Genomic DNA, 22409 nt, shown 5'->3' on the forward strand with positions numbered 1-22409 from the left:
AATGGACAACTTTAAAGGAGATTTTCTCAATATAATTTCCCCCCCCCCCCCCATTTTTTTCTCAGATTCCAGATTTTCAAATTGTATATCGACCAAATATTAACAAACCATACATCAATGTAAAGCATATTTATTCAGCTTTCATGTGATGTACAAATCTCAATTTCATAAAATTGACCCATGTGACTGGTTTTGTGGTCCAGGGTCACATATATAGAGATTTTTACTCGCATTTGCAGCTTTAGGGATTGTTAATTTTAGGCCTTGTTGGAACGTGTTCAGATAACGATGTCTTAACTGGAGGCAGTTAATTAGTCAGCCAGTGGTATGTTAATCTTTCTATCTGCAGAAAGCAAGTTGATATCTCAAGCTTTGCGGATGCAGCGAGAGGTGATATGCTGGAGATACATTCCTCTGCTGATACGAGACGTGTTTTGAGGTTTCTTTAACACAACAATCAAGGTTTGGTTGGGGTAGCTGGTCTCAGATCAGTGCACGGTGAAGTGTTGAGAGTGAGATGCTTAGCACATCAAGCCACACTCATGTCACGAAGCGTTAGCAGACGAGAGAGTTGCTGACTTCAGAACAGGCTAATCTTCTCATCCTGCTGGCAACAAGTCTTATCACTAACACTAGACAGCAAATGCTAGATTGAGAGAGTGAAAGAACGAAAGAAACAAAGAAGAGTCCGAGCTAGCAAACATGCCACAGGGGGTTGTATTTTCCAGGCATTTGCTCACAAGATCTACAGAGATTAATGATAAAGTCAAGGATCTCGGGTTTAACTTTTCGTGTGTTCTCACTTGGGGAATGTCTTTGAGCCAAAGTGAGGAAACTCCAACATGAGAAGAAATGTGTTGTGAGTAGACCTTTCAAAAACATTTTCATTTTTCCATCCTGCTAATCCCATGTTATTACAGAAATCGTTTGTTCTTACAGAAAACATGTCCATCACCTCTAATGCTTCTAAATAATCTCCTTAATGGTAACTTGTTATAATAACTTATAACAACAGTGAACACATAAGTTATGAAAACCTTTAGACTTTTTAGTGTGCTTTAGCTGTCAGTGAATTATAGGATGCAACAATACTGAAGTTCTGTCTGACAATACGACAATAATTATTTTCATGTTATGGCCATTGACTGATTAAAAAGTCAATATTAAAAATTATTGGTAGTCAATTCTATACTATTTTGTTAAAATATAAAATAAAATATTTATAAAATAAAAGACTACACTGTAAAAAAAAATGCACATTTTTAACTTAAAAAAGCAAGTTACCTTGTTGCCTTAAAATTTTGAGTTCGTTGTAATTAAAAATTTCAGTTAATACAATGAAGAAGAATGGTTTAATAAACAGAAAATACTTGTATACAAAGTAAAATCAATTGTTTTAAATGAAAAGCAAATTTAGGCATTACAATATTTTAATGTCCAGTATTAAAAATCTATCAAATATATATATATAAATTGCATACAATGTATCTAATCTAAAATTACATTTAACAGTGCTATAGAATTATCATTGTTTTTAAAGATAAACTCTGCTTTGGTGGCAAAGGCAATCTAAAATTTAAATAGAGGAAATGAACAATTAAATATTCAATAGCTTCTTGAGAATATTTCTAATACATCGGAAAATATCAGGCAATAACTTATATGGTACTGATATATTGTGCATCCTTAATTGAATAAATTGTACATGTTTACATGTTAAGGACAACACAACTACATTTAAGCAACAACAAAAAACTACTTAGCAAACACTTAACTCATTTAACTTAACTGCAAAACTCACTGCAGCATTACAAGCACTACTCTAGTCTTTGCTCGTTTGTTTTTTTAGGTTGGATGTGGATTAATCTGGGTCAGAGTTAGAGGCCAAAAGTAATGTGGGGAATTTGTGAAATCTCTCAGCTTCGTTATTTGTTATTTATTTCAGTTTCTGGCTCCTTTGAAAGCTGCAGCTGTTGTCAGACTAACCTCTGGAAGAATAACCGGAGCCCTGCTGGCAGCACTGCACTAATGACCCACTGTGTGCGTGTCTAAATGCCTGTTGCTCCGCATGTTTGCGCATACAAATGTTTATTTTTGTGCCTCACACACACACCGAGTCAAAGAAACACACAAGGGGTCATAGGTCAGATGGCTAATGTATCTTCCATGTGGCATCAGAACAGGAATTGAAATATTCCAGGCTATGTCTGTGTGGGATTCTGCATGAAAGAGGGGCAACATTGCCGGGATGCTTCCCATGTTGCTCTGCTCTGACTTGTTTGGGCATCTGTTGTGCTCTAGTTATGGAAAAAAAGACATGCAGATAAACATCAGTGCAGATAGAGAAAGACTAAAAGTGGCGTATCAGACGAGCAAAGGCAAAATCTCCTCTGTCTTAGACCACCACTGAGGGAACCATAGCAGGAGGTCCACATACACCCACAGAGCAACTTCTCTGTCTAGAAATAGACACTATTAAATGTAAATAGACAGCAGCCAACTGTTGATGCAAGTATTTCAATTAACAACCAAAGAGCAAACATGCTAAAGCTAACCGTTTCAACCACAGTCACAGCTTGTTTGAACATTCAAAAAGTCAACCACGGGTGTAATGCAAGGATATTTACGAGTCATTAGGCAGGCTATATATAGTCTAAATCTCCTGTACGTGTTTTCAGGGGAGTTCTTGTGTGGAGTTCAGTTTCTTTTTTAGGAAAATAAGGGACATATACATTAGAGATTGATGCCTGCAACTATAAAAACTGCCTGACTGAATTAAGTGCTGAAATGCATTTCAGATACAATCACCAATCACTTTTTGGCTCAATTACATTGCATTTGTTTAAAAAAACTTTTTGTTTTAATGTCGTACTGAAGTGTTAATTTAGCTTCTACCTCTCTACACTAGAGAATTGTAAATCAGTGTATATAAATAGTCCAAGATGAACAAAGCAGTCTTAATATTGTAACTAAAACTAGTAAAATTGTTAATATATATATATATATATATATATATATATATATAAATAAAAATGTGAAAAATGCTGAAATACTAAAATTGTAACCAAAATAAAAAATTATATAGAAATATATATATATATATATATATATATATATATATATATATATATATATATATATATATATATATATAAAAGATATATATATAAAACTAATAAAAATGCTAATATATATGGAAATATAACAATTAAAGCTAATCCAAAATATGAATAAATACTATAATAGTATATAACTTATAATAAAATACCACTGGAACAGAGTTAAAGTTCATCTTTTAAAGTGCTTATTATTTTAGACATTTTAATTGGTTAATATTAGCGCTCTCAAACAAAGGTGAAACATGTCTATCGCTAAAATACAACACACTTCTGATTTAATACGGAACAAATTTATTTTCCCGCACTCAATATATACATATTTTGGTTTGTTTGTGTAGTGCTGACTACTTTGCATTGTGGATGCAGCATCAAGCAAATATTTTCTTTGTAATTTGCCATTAAAGTGATGCACATATCAGCCATGATTCATTTACTCCAGATGCAAAAGTGAACCATGGTGTAAAATAAAACAGCTTTTTATTAGACAACTGATATGACATCTGAAAATTTATGATTTTAAACAACTGACGTTTTTTTTCTTTATTATGATAAGGGAAAAATTAAACTTTATAAATGGGATTATTCTGCTCTATAACAAATGCTTGGGAACCCAATCAGTATGCATATGCATTTAAAGTAAGTGTGAGTGTTTGTGTGAGTGTGCATTTGTAGTCACCCAGCTGCCGATAGCATGCCGGGATGCGAATGTGTGATGATTAGAGCGTGGATCTTATCTTATGCACAGGGGCACGATTCTGCTTTTGTTCCGCGCCAGAACCCCTTCTCGCCCACCTGGGCTGGGCTGGACCTCCTGCTGCTTGGACGACCGCCACGTGTTAGCCTTCACTGGCTTGGAACCGCTGCGGCATCTCTGGTTTAAACTGAGGAAGCGAGGAGGAGGGGGGGGGGGGTACTTTCTTTCATATCTCAAAGCACTAAGACAGAATTACGCACCAAGCCAGCACACACACTAAAGCCACATCTCCACATGATCAAACAGATGACTGATTGCACAGGCCTCAGGGGAAAGAGAGAAAGGGGGGATAAAGAATGAAATGGGTGGTGGTTTTCCAAAGAGGCTTTGCACCTCAATGACATCAAATCTGTGTGTAGAGTGTGTGACAAAGAAGGCAGCGAGACAAAAAAATGGTTTTGATTAGAGAGCTGTTTGTGGTTTTGGGTGCATGGGTGTGTTAGATTGGAAGCTGCCGCCATTATAGACAGAAATGTGAAGGGAAAATCCAGAAAGTCAGCAGAAAAAGGAACAAGAGAGAGAGAAATTATGTCCATAAATGTGTGTGGAAACTAAACGGATCCTGTGGAGGGCGATGTAACCACGTCTTGGGAATATAATGCAACACTTCTCTTCTTTTTACATATGAGCTAAATATAAGTTTCTTCCTGATGTAATGAATGGTTAAAGGTAAAGGTGTAATTTGGCACCATTAGTGATACCAAACAAAATTCCTAAAACGATGATTGTTTTTAAACAGGTATCCCAAACAGTTCGTCTGCCATTGGTTGGACAAACAGATGGTCCCGCCGCATATTCATGCTATTGGTTGAGTCAATGTTGCATTTTTAGGCTAGTCTGGGTGTTTTAACTAAAAAAATATATGTTTTGAAAGCACCAGAGCCACTTCTCAGGGGTTTTAATTTGGTTTGGCATAGTATTGGAATAGAAGAGCGTATCTTAATGTATTTTATTACCTATAACTATTAAGATTTGTTTTGCCTAAGCAGTGAAATAACAATAAACTGTGTATTCATGCCATCTCTCATTACTAGCAAAACCACTGGTGATCCTTATGAAACATGAACTGTACTGACCGCTACCTTTAATTATGAAATTCAGCTATTATTTCCTCAAATAAACTTGAAATGTGAAGAACTGAGTTTGTGCAGCTTGCCTGGCAATTAGACGCTGAATTTTATCATCACAGCAAACCACAAGTGGTGAAACGCAGCAACATGGTCTGGCGCTCCTCAGGGTTATGTCCGCAGTCCAACTCTGTTCTCACTCATCACTTCTTAACTGCAACAAACACATTACTAAATGAATGATTGAATGACACAAGTCACAAACAGTTATGAGGCCGCAGCCAAAAATGACATCACAGATGGCTTAAGAAAAATTCAGATTCAGAATATGGACTTAATGAGTTCTTGCGGCAGTTCATATGTGAAAAAATGTCCGTTTTTTTAGGTTACAGATTTAAATGACCTAACCTAGCCCACTAAAACACTCTAATCCACCCCATGCACTTCCAAATCCAAACATATAAGTGAACTCTTGAACTTGTTCTCAGGAACAGAACACAGAATCCAAATCACGCAGGTCATAAACACTTCAGTATACATTGGCTGCAGCATTGAAACCCAACGTGCCAGTTTCAAAAGGTTCTCATCAGCACGTTAAACACCATTAGATTTATACACACATTTTACTACTTATTACATTTATTTAATGCATGTGAGGTTTATATCTTATAATAGTATATATATTATTTAGAGCTATCTAGGGTCATACAGCATGTCATATATTAACAGATTTATTTAGTTGGATTATACTTCCAGTGTTATCTCTACTGTATTGCATTTCAAAACCATAGTGGCTGGCAGAGTCAAGATAGAATTTCATCATACTGTACATAAAACGGCATATATAAAAAACGTTTCTTCTTGGATGGCACAGTGCCATTGCTTTTTAACACCTACTATACCCATATTATGTGTGTGTATGAGGTAAACTGAGAAAAGATTTCAAATGACGGAGTTTATGCAGGAAACCATTGCATTTGTCAAACTGTGTTTAAATATATAAACATGTGTATGGGTTTGATTAACACATTTATGTTTAATTTAATGTTATGGGCAGGTTTCTCAACTCTCTGGCTTTGATTGTGGCCTTTTGCACCTTACCCTGCCTGCTCCCCAGAGGGTTAATGCTGGGAGGTTACAAGTTCCCTCCTCTTTTCTCTCTCTCTCCCTCTCAGATTCTCGCTCCGCTCTCTAGCTCTCTCAACCGAGTAACCCAAAGACAGACTCTTACAAGCACCACACAGGTTTAACATCACCAAAGAGAGCACAGAATCAACAGGGGACGTATTTTCAAGCACTATCAAGAAAGGAGATCCCGCAAACTCAGTCAAGGAGTCCTGCCATGAATGGAAAACTTCATGTTTTGAAGATGAAACGTATCAAAAGTGGATTAAATTAATCTGCATATCTGGTAATATCTGATCTGAAACGCTCTCGTTGACGTGTGACTATCCAGGAGAGGAGCATTTCCAGATTGTTGTCCTTTATTTTTAAGTGATTTGGAGAGTATAAGTACCTGATCATGGCTGGGGTGAGACTTGTTCACCTGTTGAAGACAATTTGGATGGTATTTCTCATGCAAGGTTAGTTAACTTGTTGTCTTATACCCTCTTTTTCTCTGTCCTTTGATTTGAAGCAAATGGTTGTTTTAGGACACTATTCAAAATGCGAAAAGGTGCATGATTACACTTCTGATATATGAACTTTTGAATTGTATGCACTCAAAATTTTCATCCATTTCTTTTGGTTCCTATAGAACAAAAATTGTTTTTTACATTGTTATGCCACTAAAAAAAACTTTTCAAGTATTACAAAGAGCTTTTTATTCTCTAGTTCTTCTATTGCTTTAAATCAGTGGTTCTCAATCCTGGTCATTTTGAATGTCTCCCTTATCTGACACACCCAGTTCAGGTATTGGAGCCTCTACTAATGAGCTGATGATATAAATCAGTTAAATAAGTGAGACATCCAAAATGTGCAGTGCTGCAGGACTTCAGGACCAGGACTGAATGACTGCTGTAAAGAAACCAAATATGATTCTCAGCCTACAACACAACGGCATTAATCGAATTAATATAAAAAACACCATAAAGCAATTTAAGAACACTAAATAGCCAAAAGGATTCTATAGGTAACAAAAGTGTTCTTTGCTGAACCCGAAGTACCTTTATTTTTTTTGTTATCATATATAATTTATCACAGATCCAAGCAGGCAAAATAGTCATTAAATCAAAAGCATATACCTTTGATTAAATGACACACCTAAATTAATGAATGTTATTATGGTATTAATGTTAATGCAAATAAATAATAATGCAAATTATGAGAATCTTAAGTATAAGTTTAAAGCTTAAGAATGACTTCTTGATAATGTGTGAAAGTATGAGAGCTGCCAAGCAAAACACCTTCATTATCGAGACCAACAAGTCTGAGCATTTTCTTACTGTATCAAGAGCGTTTTTTTTTTACAGCGTCCCCCCCCCCCACACACACACACCCCCCTCTGGATTTCACAAGTGTAATTAGGATCTAAAGGATGACAAAGAGCTCTCAGGATAAGGTTCGGTTAAAGTTTTGGGGTTTAATTAACCTTAATAAAACCCATGACGAAACTAAACTTGAATTGGCAAACTTAACTCATGGAAGAAAAACAAAAGAAGGTTTTTTCGGCTTTTTTAAAAAACTCTGAAGTGGTTTAACTTGCCAAGTCGACTTCAAAGCTCGCTGTGTTTATAAAACGCAACTCATGCTTACGGAACTAACAATGGATTGGTCATTCTTTGCTGTTGATTTCATTCCTGATGTTGATGGGACATTTGTGCATGTGTACGAAAGTCTAGAAAATGCTTCTATTTTTGCATGCAAAACTGTTCATTACAAATAATTGAATCAGAATAAGAGTTTCAGCAAAAGGTTAAATTGTAAAATGTTGAATTTCAGACTTTTAAAGGCCACATTCTTAAAAAAGTTCTTCCATTCATCGTTGTGGTCTAGAAAGTTCTTTGGAGATGGAAAAAGTTATTGATGTTACATTTATAGGTTCTTCAGATCATTCTGGTTTCTGGCTTTTAAATAAAAGTTGTTTCAGGAAATTTAAAAGGTTCTCCAATGGCATAAGGTTGTAACTTTTATAACTTTGCACAAGTAACAGAAATTTGGCTTGTTCTCCAGGAAAATGAGTCAGTCAGGTGGAGTTTAAAGAGGTCTTGATATAAATGGCAAAGAGTTTGGCTCGACACTGTGATCTTACTCTCACCTTTCCCCACGCACGGCTCTTTTCACCTGTCAGTCTGCTCCACGGGCCCCGGACCCCCGTTTTTGATCCAGACTCTTTTAAAGTTAGCAGGGGTGTAGAGGAGGCCATTGTTTCCTGTGAAAGCAGATCACAGCCGTGGAACTAATGCCACCATTAAAATAATGATTAGAGTAACAGGCCAACGCCATTAACAACCCCTTCTGTTCGTATGCCATTTAGGGGCTGTTTTTCTTCTACGCTTTCGTTCCTTTCAGTCAGGGATGGTTAGGGTGATGAAGAAAGCAATAGGCTTCTGTTCTCACTATCAGGCCGCCTACAGAACAACAGAGAGAGAGAGTGAAAGACTGGCGCAATTACACCCGCCCCCCAGTAACTCATGGCAGTTACCCATGACCTCGGAGGTCAGCATGTGTTCATTTATGTGCATGTACTTACTTGGCCTTTTTTCATCAAACAGCTGAATTAGATCTGCAGAAATTATTAATATCATGCCCATATGCTTGAATATTCTTCTAAAACAGATACTAAATGCTATTCTGTATAGTGTGGCTGGGACACTGTCTGCTTTGATTTAAAGAGGAACATTATGTAACACAAGGTGATTTTACAAAAACGTATGCCTAAATATTGATAAAGCACGAAGGTTTTCCATTGTTACACGGAATCACCACCATAAATCTTCCAGCTGCTCTGCATGCATCCCACCTTTTTTTATTATTTTTTTATATGTCTGCTTTTGAAATGTATGAGTAATATTCATAAGCAGAAGACATGAGAGAAAGCCTGTCAGCCATTTAACAGGAGGCCCAGTACTTGTCAGAGAGAGAAAACCATCAATCAGCGGTAGGAGTGAAAGATCAGACCAGTTACTAACTGACTGTCACGTTAACTAATGTGGAATGTGGCCAGCAATGGATTTGATTATATGGACGACAAAATGCAAAAATATGACATAATATATAACCCCATGTGTATATGAAATTCAATACCATTCAAAAGTTTGGGGTCATTAAGATTTTTTTTTTTTACTTAATTGATAAAAAAAATATAAAAAAAACGAGACTGGAGCTGAAAAAAATAGCTGAAAAATAAATTGCATTTTAAAATATATTCAAATAGGACACATTTATTTTAAATTGTAATAATATTTCATAATATGACAGTTTTTCTTGTATTACAAATACATGAAGCCTTTGTGTGCATAAGTGACGTCTTTCAAAAACATGAAAAAATCATACCGACCCCCAAACATTTGAACAATGTATAAAATCACCTTTATATATTTATAGTAAAAAAAAAAAAAAAAAAAGATTTTCAAATACATGTCAAAGTGAGTCTTTGCATATATTATTGAATATCACTGAAATATTGTTTTTTTCTTTCTTTGAATTAGGATGGGATGTGGCATGACATACTGAAGTTAGTGTAACATAATCCTACTTGTGTTCAGTTAACTACAGCGAAAGTTGTGTTAGGCAGATCAAGTTCAGAATTTAGTATGGTTAACTGCATTTGTGCCATAATGTGCATTTAATGCTCAATCACCCTAACTAATAACTAAAACTATTTGTTTTTGTTTAGGTTAGCAATATGTTACTAGTATCAAAATACTTAACAGAATTTAAAATAATTAAGGTCAAGTTACTCAAGAGAGTTCTGCCAGTTAGTCACTATTGAGTTAACCTTCGCGTAACTTAGTTTGGCGTAGAAATAATACCTTATCTAAATAAAAACAATGGCTGGATTAGGCAGGGTTAATGTTCATGAAAAGACAACAATGTTGCAGAATTATAAGGAAGTTGAATGATGAGAAGGGTTCTGGGGGGGAAACACGTACACCCACCCACTATGAACTCTGAACTGCTCTGTACACAAATCTTATTCACACTCACATGCACACATCAATAGACAAACATATATTCTCCTAGCCTTTTCATAAACATATGCAACATAAGCGTGCACACACCTTTGTTGCCCCTAGCACACATATGCATGCACACACATGCAGACTTTACTCTCAATATGAAACGTTACCTTTCTGTAACTGTACTTCATCAGACAAAAAGAGTGTGACAGAGGGAGAGAGAGAGAGGAAGCGAGGAATCTGAGCTCTATCCAAAGTAAATGAGGTGTAAATGGGAGTTTTTTCATCAGGGAGCAGTTATCAAAGCAGGGGTGGGTGGGAGAAAGAGGCGGCGGGCGGCACAAAGGCAGTTAAACACTGAAAAGGGCTACTTCATGCATGATGGTATCAGATGGTGATACTCTGGTACTCTGATATGCAATGGTTCTGAATCGTTACCATATTCATATATACAGTATGATCCAAACGTCTAAGATCATTTAGACCTGGAAATAAAATAATTTTTAGGATTTTTTAAACAAAATTAAAAGGGCAAGGCCTAGGGCAAAACAAGAATGGAATTGTAGTAGCCTAGATGGCAATGAAGATCTTCTCGTTAATGTGTGTTCAATGTGCTGTAGTGTTTTAAGTCTGTCATATAGGTCTATACCTATATAGTCTATACTTTTTTTGTCCTCTGGAATCACATGTTTTTTTGTTTTTGTTTTAAATGTTTTATTGAACTAATGATAACATCTGAAATTGTGTCTCTCACCTCCCCTTTTTCATGCACATCATCTTAAATAGGCAACGGCAAAAGGCAGGAATAGTGCTAGAGAGGAAGGGTTATTTTATTTTTGGCCACTCTTCAGTAATGACGCATTAGGGGTGAGAGAGAAGCTTCCCAAATTGAAATGACAAATAAAAACAAATAAATGAAACCAGTCGGAGGTACTTTTGCTAGCCTCGCTTCTTCTATAAATCAATGTCTCCAGTGTGTGTATGTACGGGGGTGTTGAATGGTTGGAATATTAGGACAGGTAGTTTACTTTGGCTCACACTAAAGGGAATTGCCTGTGAGCAAAGAGACCACACACATTCTACCACAGCACCCTCTGCTGGTCAAGATGATGAACTGCCGCTTTGTCTGGGACAGGCTTCTGTGCCATTCACTTGGAGATAGAAAGATAAGAGAGATACGAGACAGTGTGTGTGTGTGTGTGTGTGTGTGTGTGTGTGTGTGTGTGTGTGTGTATGTGTGTGTGTGTGTGTGTGTGTGTGTGAGAGAGATTAAGAGGTTAAAAGATAGGATCTTCTCCTCACACTGAGTCTACACTGAGAGCGTGCTTTTTTTAGACATATAATTTAGGCCTACTCACCGTGAAAAATTATCCAAAGCCAGACATTTTCAAATAAAGAGTTGGTGATTTTTTTGTTTGTTGTTGTTGCAACATTAGCGACAGCGACCGTTGGTGTCTATCATACAACAAGAGGCGAGTTCAACTTTATGCAAAATGATGGGACTGGGAGCGTGCAATAGCTTTCTAACGAACTGTAGCCTAGGCTACAATAACTTCCGGCAATTCTAGGCTTTTAAAACATAGAAATGAATGAGAACCACAGCTTTTAACCAGGGGTTATGAAAACCTGCGAAGACTGAAGAGGTAGTGTGCGCAGACAACCAATCATAATCTAAACGGCCTAATTTAATATTCATGAGCTTTGAACAGTTAAAGGGTTAGTTGTTAAGACAAAAATGAAAATTCTGTCATTACTTACTCGCCTCATGTCGTTCCAAACCCATAAGACATTAGTTCATCTTCGGAACACAAATGTAGATATTTTAATGAAATCTGAGAGCTTTCTGGCCCTCCATTGACAGCCTACGCAACTACCACTTTTAAGCCCCAGGAAGATAAAGACATCATTAAAGTAATCCATGTGACTCAAGTGGTTTAACCCCATTTTTATGAACAATGAGAGTGCTTTGTTTGCACACAAAAACAAACACAATTTATCACTTTATTTACAAAGTATTTATTTCAACGCATATTCATGCAACAACGTGAAATGCAATTCTTACTCTCGTGCAGGCATGCATCCTGTGAACGCGTGTTGGAGATTAATTTTTAGTAAAGTAAAGTATCCCATAGTAAAGTAGGCTATTACAATTTGAAATATGTTAAAAAAATAGCTTTGGAAATTACCCTGGATGAACAATTTCAAGTGTGAAAAGCCCAGAAGCTATCTAAACTGTCTATACAGACAGAACCTCAACTTGATAAGAGGCTGTTGAACGATTTAAAGAACATGCCACTGAGAGCACGTTACCTCTAACATTATATCACATTATTGATTTCACATCGGAAAAAACCCTCTCAAAACAGCAGAGCCTGGATCCCTACCAAACAGCATAAGGAAATAATTCCCTCCTTTAGGGAGCAAACAGCCTGACATTCTCATAAAATGCTCTGTAATCATGCAATCAGAGAAATTTTAGGGCCACAGTTAACAAATGGGAATAAAAGCTTTTCTGTTTTGTGCTTTTCAGAGAGCAGACTTTAGCCTATTTGATTAGAAGTTCCATCTGACGGATTAATAAACTATTACAAATATCAAATTTTACCCCAAACAACTGATTTCAACATTGATAATAATAGTAAATGTTTCTTAAGCAGCAAATCAGCATATTATAATAATTTCTGAAGGATCATGTGACACTGAGGACTGCAGTAATGATGCTGAAAATTCAGCTTTGAGATCAGAATAAACGACATTTGAGTTATTTTAAATTGCAGTAATTAACTCTAATATGATATTACAATAATAATAATTTATTTAAATGTTATAGTTTGTATACATGGTACTTTTTGTGTGCATGGTATTGCAGAGATTTTTAGAATTACAGACAATTCATGTGTAAAACCTCTCATCCCTAATTCACCACAGTATTCCCCCCTCGTTTTTTGAGGAAAATGTGCTTAATATTCGTAGAAAAAAAAAAAGTCACAATGCAATAATCTTAATTGTTCTAAAAACAGGATTCACTTTTCTGTTGAATTTGGGGTTAAATGTGACTTGGACCTGTAATAATTTTGTGACATTTGGCACAGGAGTAAATGAGGTCCCAAATAAACTGTTTCTCTCCTCCCAGCCTTCCTCTTTGGATGAAGTTTGATAGATCAGCGCACATTTTTGAGTCTGTGTACAGGGAAGCACTTCTCAGCATGCAACTTCCCAAAGCTCTGGCTCTGCTAATCAGGTTTACTACACCATTTATCTACAGTGTTCTTCCTCAAGGACAGCTCTGTGGCGAGGCCTACGGCAAGGAGATTTACAGATCAAACAAGGATGCCCAGTGCCATGTTGATAAATCTCACTCCTCATGAGCTGGAAGCATGTTTGCCTTTCTGTCTTGTTTAAAAAAAAATGTCAAAAATTGTTGTTTGCATTGGCCAGCGCCACATATCCCTTCCCATTCCCTTGAAGATGGTGTCTGATTGAAGTGACATGCCAAACCTCTGGCCTCCTGCCCTTCACCACAAATCCTGGTCAGAGCAGGATTGGGATCTATATATGTCTCTAATAGACCTCATCACGTTTCATTACACGGAAAATTACAGAAATGCAAAATCCTTCAACCACTTCCAGTTCAGCAGAATCCTGTTTATAGACCGTAAAAGACCATGAAGTGAAAATGCTCCTCTTGGAGTTTTTATTTATTTTTTATTTATTGCTGGAGGTACCAAAGCTTTTTGAAGTGTCTGAGGTTTTTTTACAGGCTTAATTTATTCGGAAATGTGGCTACAGAGTCATGAAAAGAGATCAGCACATTATTGCAAACTTAGACCTTCTGGAACGGTTTCAGTGAAGCCCTTTGGATTTAATACATTGGCAGCTCTTCCATGCAACAACAATCCACATAATCTGTTAATTACGACTAACTTGAAACTTATGACCCAGCAAACATTTTAAAGCTATATCTTTTTATTAAAAACAAATATATAGAACCCTTTTAGGATTTAAGAATTAATATATACTTTGCTTTTTGCATGGCGGCGAATTCACAACTTCAATAATTAGAAAACAAAGAGTTAGCAAGTTGTCAAAACCTAACTCTGATAAATGAATCTTGCATGCGGGCAGATATAACAATGCAATATGATATTTTCCGTGTCTCCTCAGTTTTGTGTGTGATGGGCAGTAAGTTGTGGGAAGTGCCCACCGCCCCCCTCGTACCCCATGCCAACCTCAGCACGAGACTGTTTTGGGAGCCACAGTGCCAGGTTCAGCTACGCCACCTACAGAATGAAGCAAGAATCACAGCCACCATACCACCCAAACTGGAGGGCCACTGGGTGTCAAGCAGGTAAGAGGCCCCTAGAAAGACTTTTCTACTTTTAAAGTCAACATGAATTAAAATTTGACCCAAATTATGTTCTTAATACAGAACCCTGGCCTTAATGTGAATGATTCATCAGTGCATATTATCAATGTTGAGTAAAGTCAAGCAACTTGTTCAGTAAATGTTTAAAAACAATGGCTACCTTGAAATATTTAACAATTTGTACACTAACGTACAAAAGTTTGGGGTTGGTAAAATTTTAAAAGTCTTATAATTTAATAAAAAATACAGTAAAAACAGTATTATTGTGAAATATTATTAGATTAATGTTGTTGCACTGCTTATTTTTGTGAAATGTGTGATACATTTCTTCAATTTTTTGATGAATAGAAAGGTTAAATAAACAGCATTTATTTGAAGTAGACATTTTTGTAACAACGTGAAAGTCTTTACTGTCACTTTTGATGAATAAAAGTATGAATTAAAAAAAAAATCGTACTAACTCTGACTTTTGAATGGTAGTGTATTACTTTAAGGGGTGATAAACTATCAGATGATATTGAATGTTGCAATCTGGCAAAACAAAGAGTTATAAATTTTACAATAAATACTAAAAACTAAGTCCCATCCTACATTTTGTCTCATTAAATATCCGGTTTCACTTGGAAATGCATCAGATTATGGGAGTAAAATGTTTTTCAATTGCATTTGCCATATTGACTAACTTCCTGTCTACATTTGTTATTTTCTTCTCAGATGTGAAGTGCGACCCGGTCCAGAATTTCTCACTCGATCCTACTCATTTTACCAGAGCCCCACACGTCTCTTCAGGGCCCTCCAGCACTACTACTCTGACAGTGATTGCCACATCCCAACCTACTCTCTTGTGATCAGGGGTAAACTGCGGCTACGCCAGGCCTCATGGATCACCCGTGGAGCCACTGAAGCAGAGCACCACCTGCATAAAGTAGGGATGGTCATTCACAGCCAGAAAGCCATCCATCATCTCGCGATCCGCCTGCCCTCGTCCTGCCTGGGGCTCAAAGCTGGAGGACACCTGGTGCCTCATCGCTTCTATGAACTCTTTAATGCCAAAGCAGAGAAAGACTGCCTGGGTGCTCTTGGGTTCTCCATGATGGAACTGGAGCTGCTGCGGGTGGAGACCCATCACCATCCTCACAGCAGGCCGGCCCAGGAGCTGTTCCTAGGGGACGTGCACACAGACTGGAACGAAAGGGTGCACCATAGACCGACTGGTTACCAGGAGCCTCTACAGAATGCTATGGTGAGAGATAAAGAGAAACTGAAAATCCTGTCAACATTTACTCACCCTCATGATGTTAATCTTTGAAAAACAAGATCTTTTTTTTTATAGAAGTCACGGTTTGGTACGTACCTCGGTTTTGGGGTCACGGTTCGATATGAGTTCGGTACATTTACATGTACACGTCTTCTTATGCTCTTTTTCCTGTTGTGGTAGCATTGTGTTGCATTACCGCGCGCGCCCCCTTCTGGATTGGAGTGTGGATCGCCTGTGACTGTATTCATCGTCTGACTGTGTGCACCAAACCGTGGCGTCAGTACCTTCACGGTTCGGGATGAATATATGTACCACCATTACACCCCTAATTTTTAACGAAACCTGAAATTGAAAATCCAGGTATTCGAAACTGAAAAGAACCAAAAGGTTATAAAAGTGGTGTAAAATTAAATGTAATCTGAGCGGTCTTCTAATTTTAAGGGTAAACTATCACTTTAAGACTAGAGTATTTTTGCTCAAACTGCTTAGGACTGCTAAAATGTTTAGCATGTGTTGAAAGGATGTTCATATTCAAACTTTTTGCTGGCTATAGCATGTCAAGTATATCATGTTGTGCCACCACCAGACTAAGGTAAGAGCCCATGTTAAATATGCAGAATTCCGTATTCACATACTACTACAAACTATGTAAAGCAAGCATAAATAAGGTTAGAAACAATTATTTGATTGCAGATACAAATGCTTATATATAATTTAAATCTGGTACAAATGTTTAGGGGTTGGTGAGATTTTTTTATGTCCTTGAAAGAAGTCTCACAAAGACCGCATTTGCTGCTTTCTATTTTAAAATATTTTAAAATGTAAGTTTTCAGATTGTAGAATTAGATTTTCCGCATCATTACTCCAGTCTTCAGTGTCACATAATCCTTTAGAAATCATACTAATATGATAATTTGCTGATCAAGAAACTTTTATTATTATTATTATTAGGGCCGGGACTCGATTAAAAAAAATAATCTAATTAATTAGAGGCTTTGTAATTAATTAATCGAAATTAATCGCATTTTAATTGCATATAAATATTTGACCTGAGAACAGTGAGAAGTCATTTTTTTCACATGGATTTTTAGTATACCATTGAATAATGACTGAATACATAAGCAACAAAATATTGTTTATTTTTGTTCAACCAAGTCCAGCAGACCAGTGCTATTTTTGCCATTAAGTGTAGCAATAGCCGTTCCGAATTCCTTGTTGCATAGCTTGCACACAACCACGCTCTTATCGACGCTTCCATCCGTTCGTTTTTTATAACAAAATGTCCCATCCACGGGGCCAACCAAAGCGGTCTCGTCAGCTTCTTTGTTCATGTTCACTGTGGTTTGTTGTTGTTGTCTGAAGTTATGAACGCTAGTTGGTGCTCCAGTATAATCGGTCCGCCTAAACTCATCCAGTGAGAAACGTTCCGTGGTACAAAAATAAGTGCGATTAAAATGCGTTAAAAATGTTTAACGCGTTATTTTTTGTGTAATTAATGAATCTTAATTAACGCGTTAAAGTCCCGGCTCTAATTATTATCAATGCTGAAAACAGTTAAGATTTTTGAGGAAACCATGCTACATTTTCTCCTTGATGAATATAAAGTTCAGAAGAGCAGCATTTATTTGAAACAGAAATCTTTCACAACATTATAAATGCTTTTTCTGTCACTTTTGATCAATTGAACACATTCTTGCTGAATAAATGTATCAATTCCTTAAAAAAAAAAAATTTCACTCACACCAATCTTTTGAATCCTGTAATAATATAAATATTCTAAAATTAACAAAATCCTTGTTTTCTCTCTCAGCACCACGTCCACCCATGCCCAGTGTGCGCCCTGGTATACAGAGCCTCAGAACAGCATCCACCCATTCTTGCCCCATCCCCCTCCGTCCCTCTGGATCTAAACGGACACTGGGTGAGCCAACGCTGCGAGTCCCGTCCATCCGTCCTCTTCCTTACCCGCCTTTTTGTTTTCAACGAGGAGCAACGCACTTGGCAGGGGACATACCAACATTACTCTGACCCAATGTGCCGCCAGCCCATCTTTACATTGTTGGCATCAGGTCATTATGCTAAAGTAGGACAGTCGGTTAAAGTACGTGGGGCCACTGAGCTCGTCTTCAAGGTGACACGGGCAAAAGCGATTGCGTTTGACCGTGCATTGTTGCGGGAATTGAATTCAACGCAAAATGGAAGATGTGGACAGGCGGGCAGGTGGGAGGTGGGCGTCGAGCAAGACATAACCTGGACGGACGGTTGCGAAGCTTTGGGGATACGACTTCCGCACAAAGAGTATGAGCTGTTTAAGATGGGGGTGGATCATAAAGGGCGCCCCCTGTTGTTCAATGGGGAAAGGCCCACGGATGGATCCAGCCCGGATAGACCTGCAAAAAGGCCAACATCCTTTCAGACACCAATGGTGCAATGCAGCACAAGGGTCGGGGTGGAGCCACGCTACAGTTCCTACAGTGATCATTCAACGGGACCCAAGACCACAAGCTCTGCTAATGCACTGCACTCTTCATTGATTCTGCTGTCCGTTCTAAACGCATGGTGCTGGAATATTCATCTTTTCTAAAATGCGACGTGCCATTCACGTTGACTGTTCAAAATCTGATCCATTTATAATGGGCATAGCACAATCTAATAGACTAAAGGAGGATCGGTCAGTTCGGTGCTATAACAAAATGCTAGCTGCAAATGCTCTGAAATATGACTTTTTTATCTAAAGAGATTTTCATAAAGCAAAAATGTACATAGAAACCTTTTAATCATATAGTATATCAACATTAATTTTAATATCTGTTATTTGGGGTGTTGTTTCATATTTTGATAAGAACTACAGATAGATGAAGATAGATCTATTCAAAAGAATGATTGTTCTGTAGAAAATGCATTTACCAACATTCCAGCAAGTTAACAAAGATGAACAGTTAAAGGCGAAGTACTTTAAATACTTACCAGTGTACAACCAATGGTGCGATTATGGGCGGGACTAACTGTGTGACCGACCAATAGGAGGTGGGGGTGTTTGGGGAACCCGTTTCAAAACAATCATTATTCTGTTTGGTGCAGAAATGACACACTTCGGCTTTAAGACATGGGAGATATAGATGGATATCCAGATTCCCTTTAGTCTGGGAATGAAGAAAGAAGATTTCCCCAAATCTGGTTATATGTTTGAATTGAAGTGCGTATGGACTAAATTTGGCATTAACTACCCTCTATTATTTCAACATTAGACCCTTGTCTTCAAGACAAGGCGACGTAGCTGATTTTTGGCATCTTATATATTTTATTTAGAGTTAATCTTCCAATAATGGTGAGGGTGAACATATTTATTGCCATTATTAAAGTAATTTTGATAAGAAACACAATTTTGTTTTATTTTGAACATTGATTTTCTGTTATTTATGTTTGGACACATAGTACAAACGTATCATGTGTGAATGTATGCATGTTTAGGTGAGCTCTTGCACAATGGTTCAATTCACATCCAATGTTGAATACATGTGCAATGCATTTGAACAGACCTGTCATATGGCTTCCACATTATGCTCACGCTCGCCAATATCTGAAGCGTAAGTTCAAAACTCTGCGTACAAATCTCTCCCTCTGTTTATTTGGAAGAACAGGAAGTGTTCAACTCATTCAGTTTTAGTTTAGCAGAGCGTGCAATTTTCTGTTTTTACAGAGTGGCGTGATTCCTTGTTCTGTAGGCAATCTTCAAAAAAACTGAACTGAAACTGTCAAACATTAAAGTGCATGCATGATATTAATTGTTATAGTTTTGATACGACCCTTACAAAAATGCACCATAGTAGCCATTGTTTCCAAAACACCATAGAACCATATAAACCAATAAATAAATATTATATCTTTAAAAAAGAGATCCTGTATCTATTGGTTTATATGTTTTACAGTACAAAAAAAATAAATAGCTGTAGTTACAATGCTTTTTATTGGCAACCAGTTACCATTATAACATTTTATAATAGAATCATGAGGTAAGTGCATAGGTATTAATGCATCAGTTAATATATACAAAACGGTGAATGTGATTTCAAAATCTTTGTTGATCCTGGAACAACATTCTAATCAACCAATCAGATACAAGGGACAAGTTTACTGTTTATGTCAAGTTTAGGCTCATATACAACCAGGGTTAGATGCTTGTACATCAGTTTTATTCACCTATAATTTCCCTCAGATTTTATGGATAAGTTATGGGTAGGGTTAAGTTTAGGGCAAAATTTTGTTCCAGGATCAACAATGTATGTCGATCTAGGAACATGTCTTACTTTGCAAAAATCACAGTGACCATACGACACGGTCAATTACTAAATAATCAAAGATTCTAGACACTCAGCTCATGTTCAAATATCGTACACAGAAAAATCCCATCTGTTCTTCATTTAGAAACTGATTTCTAGCAATAATGAGAACCTTTCAAGAGTATGAGCAGACTTGATGATAGGATATTCTTCTGTAAAAGCCATGTTATTTACAATGATTTGTGAAGAACTACACTACCCATGATCCTGAACAGACCACCAGTCAGAGAAGTCACTGTTACCATGGAAACAGCCACCCAAGGTCTTTCTACAGTCTCAAACTACTTATCTTTCACTATGTATCCAAATATTTTCAAACATATTATAATTTATATATTGTACAGTGTTTTTAAACCATATTTCTTCATGGGTTACATTTTTTTTTTTCAATTTCCACATTTTTGGGTCACATTAAAATGTTGCGATTCTTATGAAATTGGTGGTTTGGTTTATAGCCTGTAACTATTTAAAAAAGCGTTCAAAATCCCTATGGAGAATGCAGAACCAAATGAAGGCACTAACATTTTTATGCAGTCACGGTTGCGCCCTGTGGAAGAAAAAAAATCTGTTTGTAGCGCAACAGTGACAATCTTCTTAATCAAAGATGTTCTCAACATGTGCACTTGCCAGATAACAACCAACCCCAGAATTAAAGCCTAGCAGACATGAAGGATTTGGGATAATCCTTAATTTTGCGACGTTCATCTTCGCAAAGCCATAAAGGGATAGTTCACCCAAAAATTTTAATTCTTTCATTAATTACTCACCCTCATGTTGTTCCAAACCTGTAAGACATTTCTGTCCCTCCACTGACAGCAACACAACTGTGACGCTTCAAAAAGTTCATAAAGGGATCTTAAAACGAATCCACATGAATTGAGCGGTTTAGTCCAAATTTTCTGAATAGACTTGATCGCTTTACAGTATATGATGAACAGATTGAATTTAGGCTTTTATTCACACACTGTAAACATTGATAAGCGAACATAAACAGAAGCTAACTGAACCTGCGTGACACGAGAATGAATCTCATTGGTTCATTGGGGTTTGGAATGACATAAGGGTGAGTAATTAATAACAATCTTCATTTTTGGGTAAACTATCCCCTTAATAGGCAATGTGATTACCCAACTGCATGTCATAGACAACCATTACCCAACTGCATGTCATAGACAACCATTACCCAAAATACTCCAGCGACTTCCGCTTGCTACTTCATTTCTTTTTACTTATCTCAAGCTATGTCATTAAAACCATCTGCTGGCATTTTCCTGTTTAACAACTCTTTTGGAACCATAAAATGATTGAGTTTGTGGTTTTTCTGTTAAAAGTTATGAAATAACGGTTGCTGGCCGAGGGACGTAACGGAAGAGAACGCGGAGGGCAAGGCGAGTCAGTGAGGCACATCCAAAAGGCAGCAGATTGTTCAAATTAAATCTTGTCGGTGACGGTGGCTCTGGGTGCCATGAGGTAATGCTTTCTGGTTATAACAAGAGTTCCGAAGGTTGGGAACTTGGAAATAATAAATAGAGAGAGGGAGAACAAGGCACATTTCCATACTGACACTCAAAAGCAGTTGCGTCTGTCAGAGCTTGCCAACAACAACAGATGAGTCCAAGCTAACTCTAGAAGTCCAGAAAAACGGATTAAAAATAAGCGACAATTCTTTCTGTGGTTACAGTTAAACTAATAAAAGCTAACTGTCAGAAAATCATATTGCAAAAAGGCCTTCGGCTTGTAATCACGCTTCTTGCTTGTCAAAAGAATCTATAAAAAGATTTACCACAAGGCCTATTTTACACTGTTCAATGAAAAGTTACGGAGCATAACAGCGTGACTGTGTCCTAGTTACAATGTCTTTGCTCCATGCTCCACTGCTCCAATTATTATTGCTAATGGGATGGGCGTACTTTGATCATTGGCTCTTGTGATCAAAAACAACACACTAGAGCTGCCGTAGTGGGTCAGGATGACAAAATAAACCAGCGTAAGAACTTTTAAAAAGGGAGGAGAAACATTTTCCATGTCTTTTGTTGTTGACATCAAAGGCCGTGCGCATTTGCCACTGGTAGAAGCTAACTGAATAGCGTGACATCCTCAAAAACCACGAACAAAACTACACAAGGTGAACAAAAACACGACCCAAGCTGCATTACATTCACTTGCAAAGCGGATGAACATGGAAAGTGTGGTGAAGAGCAAGTAAAGTAATGCGATTACAATTCAAGAGATGTTTCAAAGAAGATTCTTTTTAAGGAAATTAACACTATTTTTTCATTCTAAAAGGATGCGGTCCGTGTATCATCCGATCATTTCATTTCCTATTTGGAATGGAATAACGAGAAATGAAAAAACAGCTCGTTTATTCGTTTTTTTGTTTAGTTT

General features: G+C 37.1%; 1 protein-coding gene across 1 annotated transcript; it reads left to right on the top strand.

The window, feature by feature from the left end:
* Positions 1-542: 542 nt before the first annotated feature.
* Positions 543-20457, top strand: apcdd1l (adenomatosis polyposis coli down-regulated 1-like). The gene is made up of 5 exons (XM_079629706.1): positions 543-859; positions 6116-6523; positions 14225-14408; positions 15141-15669; positions 17495-20457. Exons 2-5 carry the CDS (start codon positions 6463-6465, stop codon positions 18266-18268), a joined length of 1548 nt encoding a protein of 515 aa, XP_079485832.1. The 5' UTR covers positions 543-859; positions 6116-6462; the 3' UTR covers positions 18269-20457.
* The last annotated feature ends 1952 nt before the right edge of the window (positions 20458-22409 follow it).

The sequence above is a fragment of the Phoxinus phoxinus genome, assembly GCF_949152265.1.
Source record: "Phoxinus phoxinus genome assembly, chromosome: 11".
Lineage (NCBI taxonomy): Eukaryota > Metazoa > Chordata > Actinopteri > Cypriniformes > Leuciscidae > Phoxinus > Phoxinus phoxinus.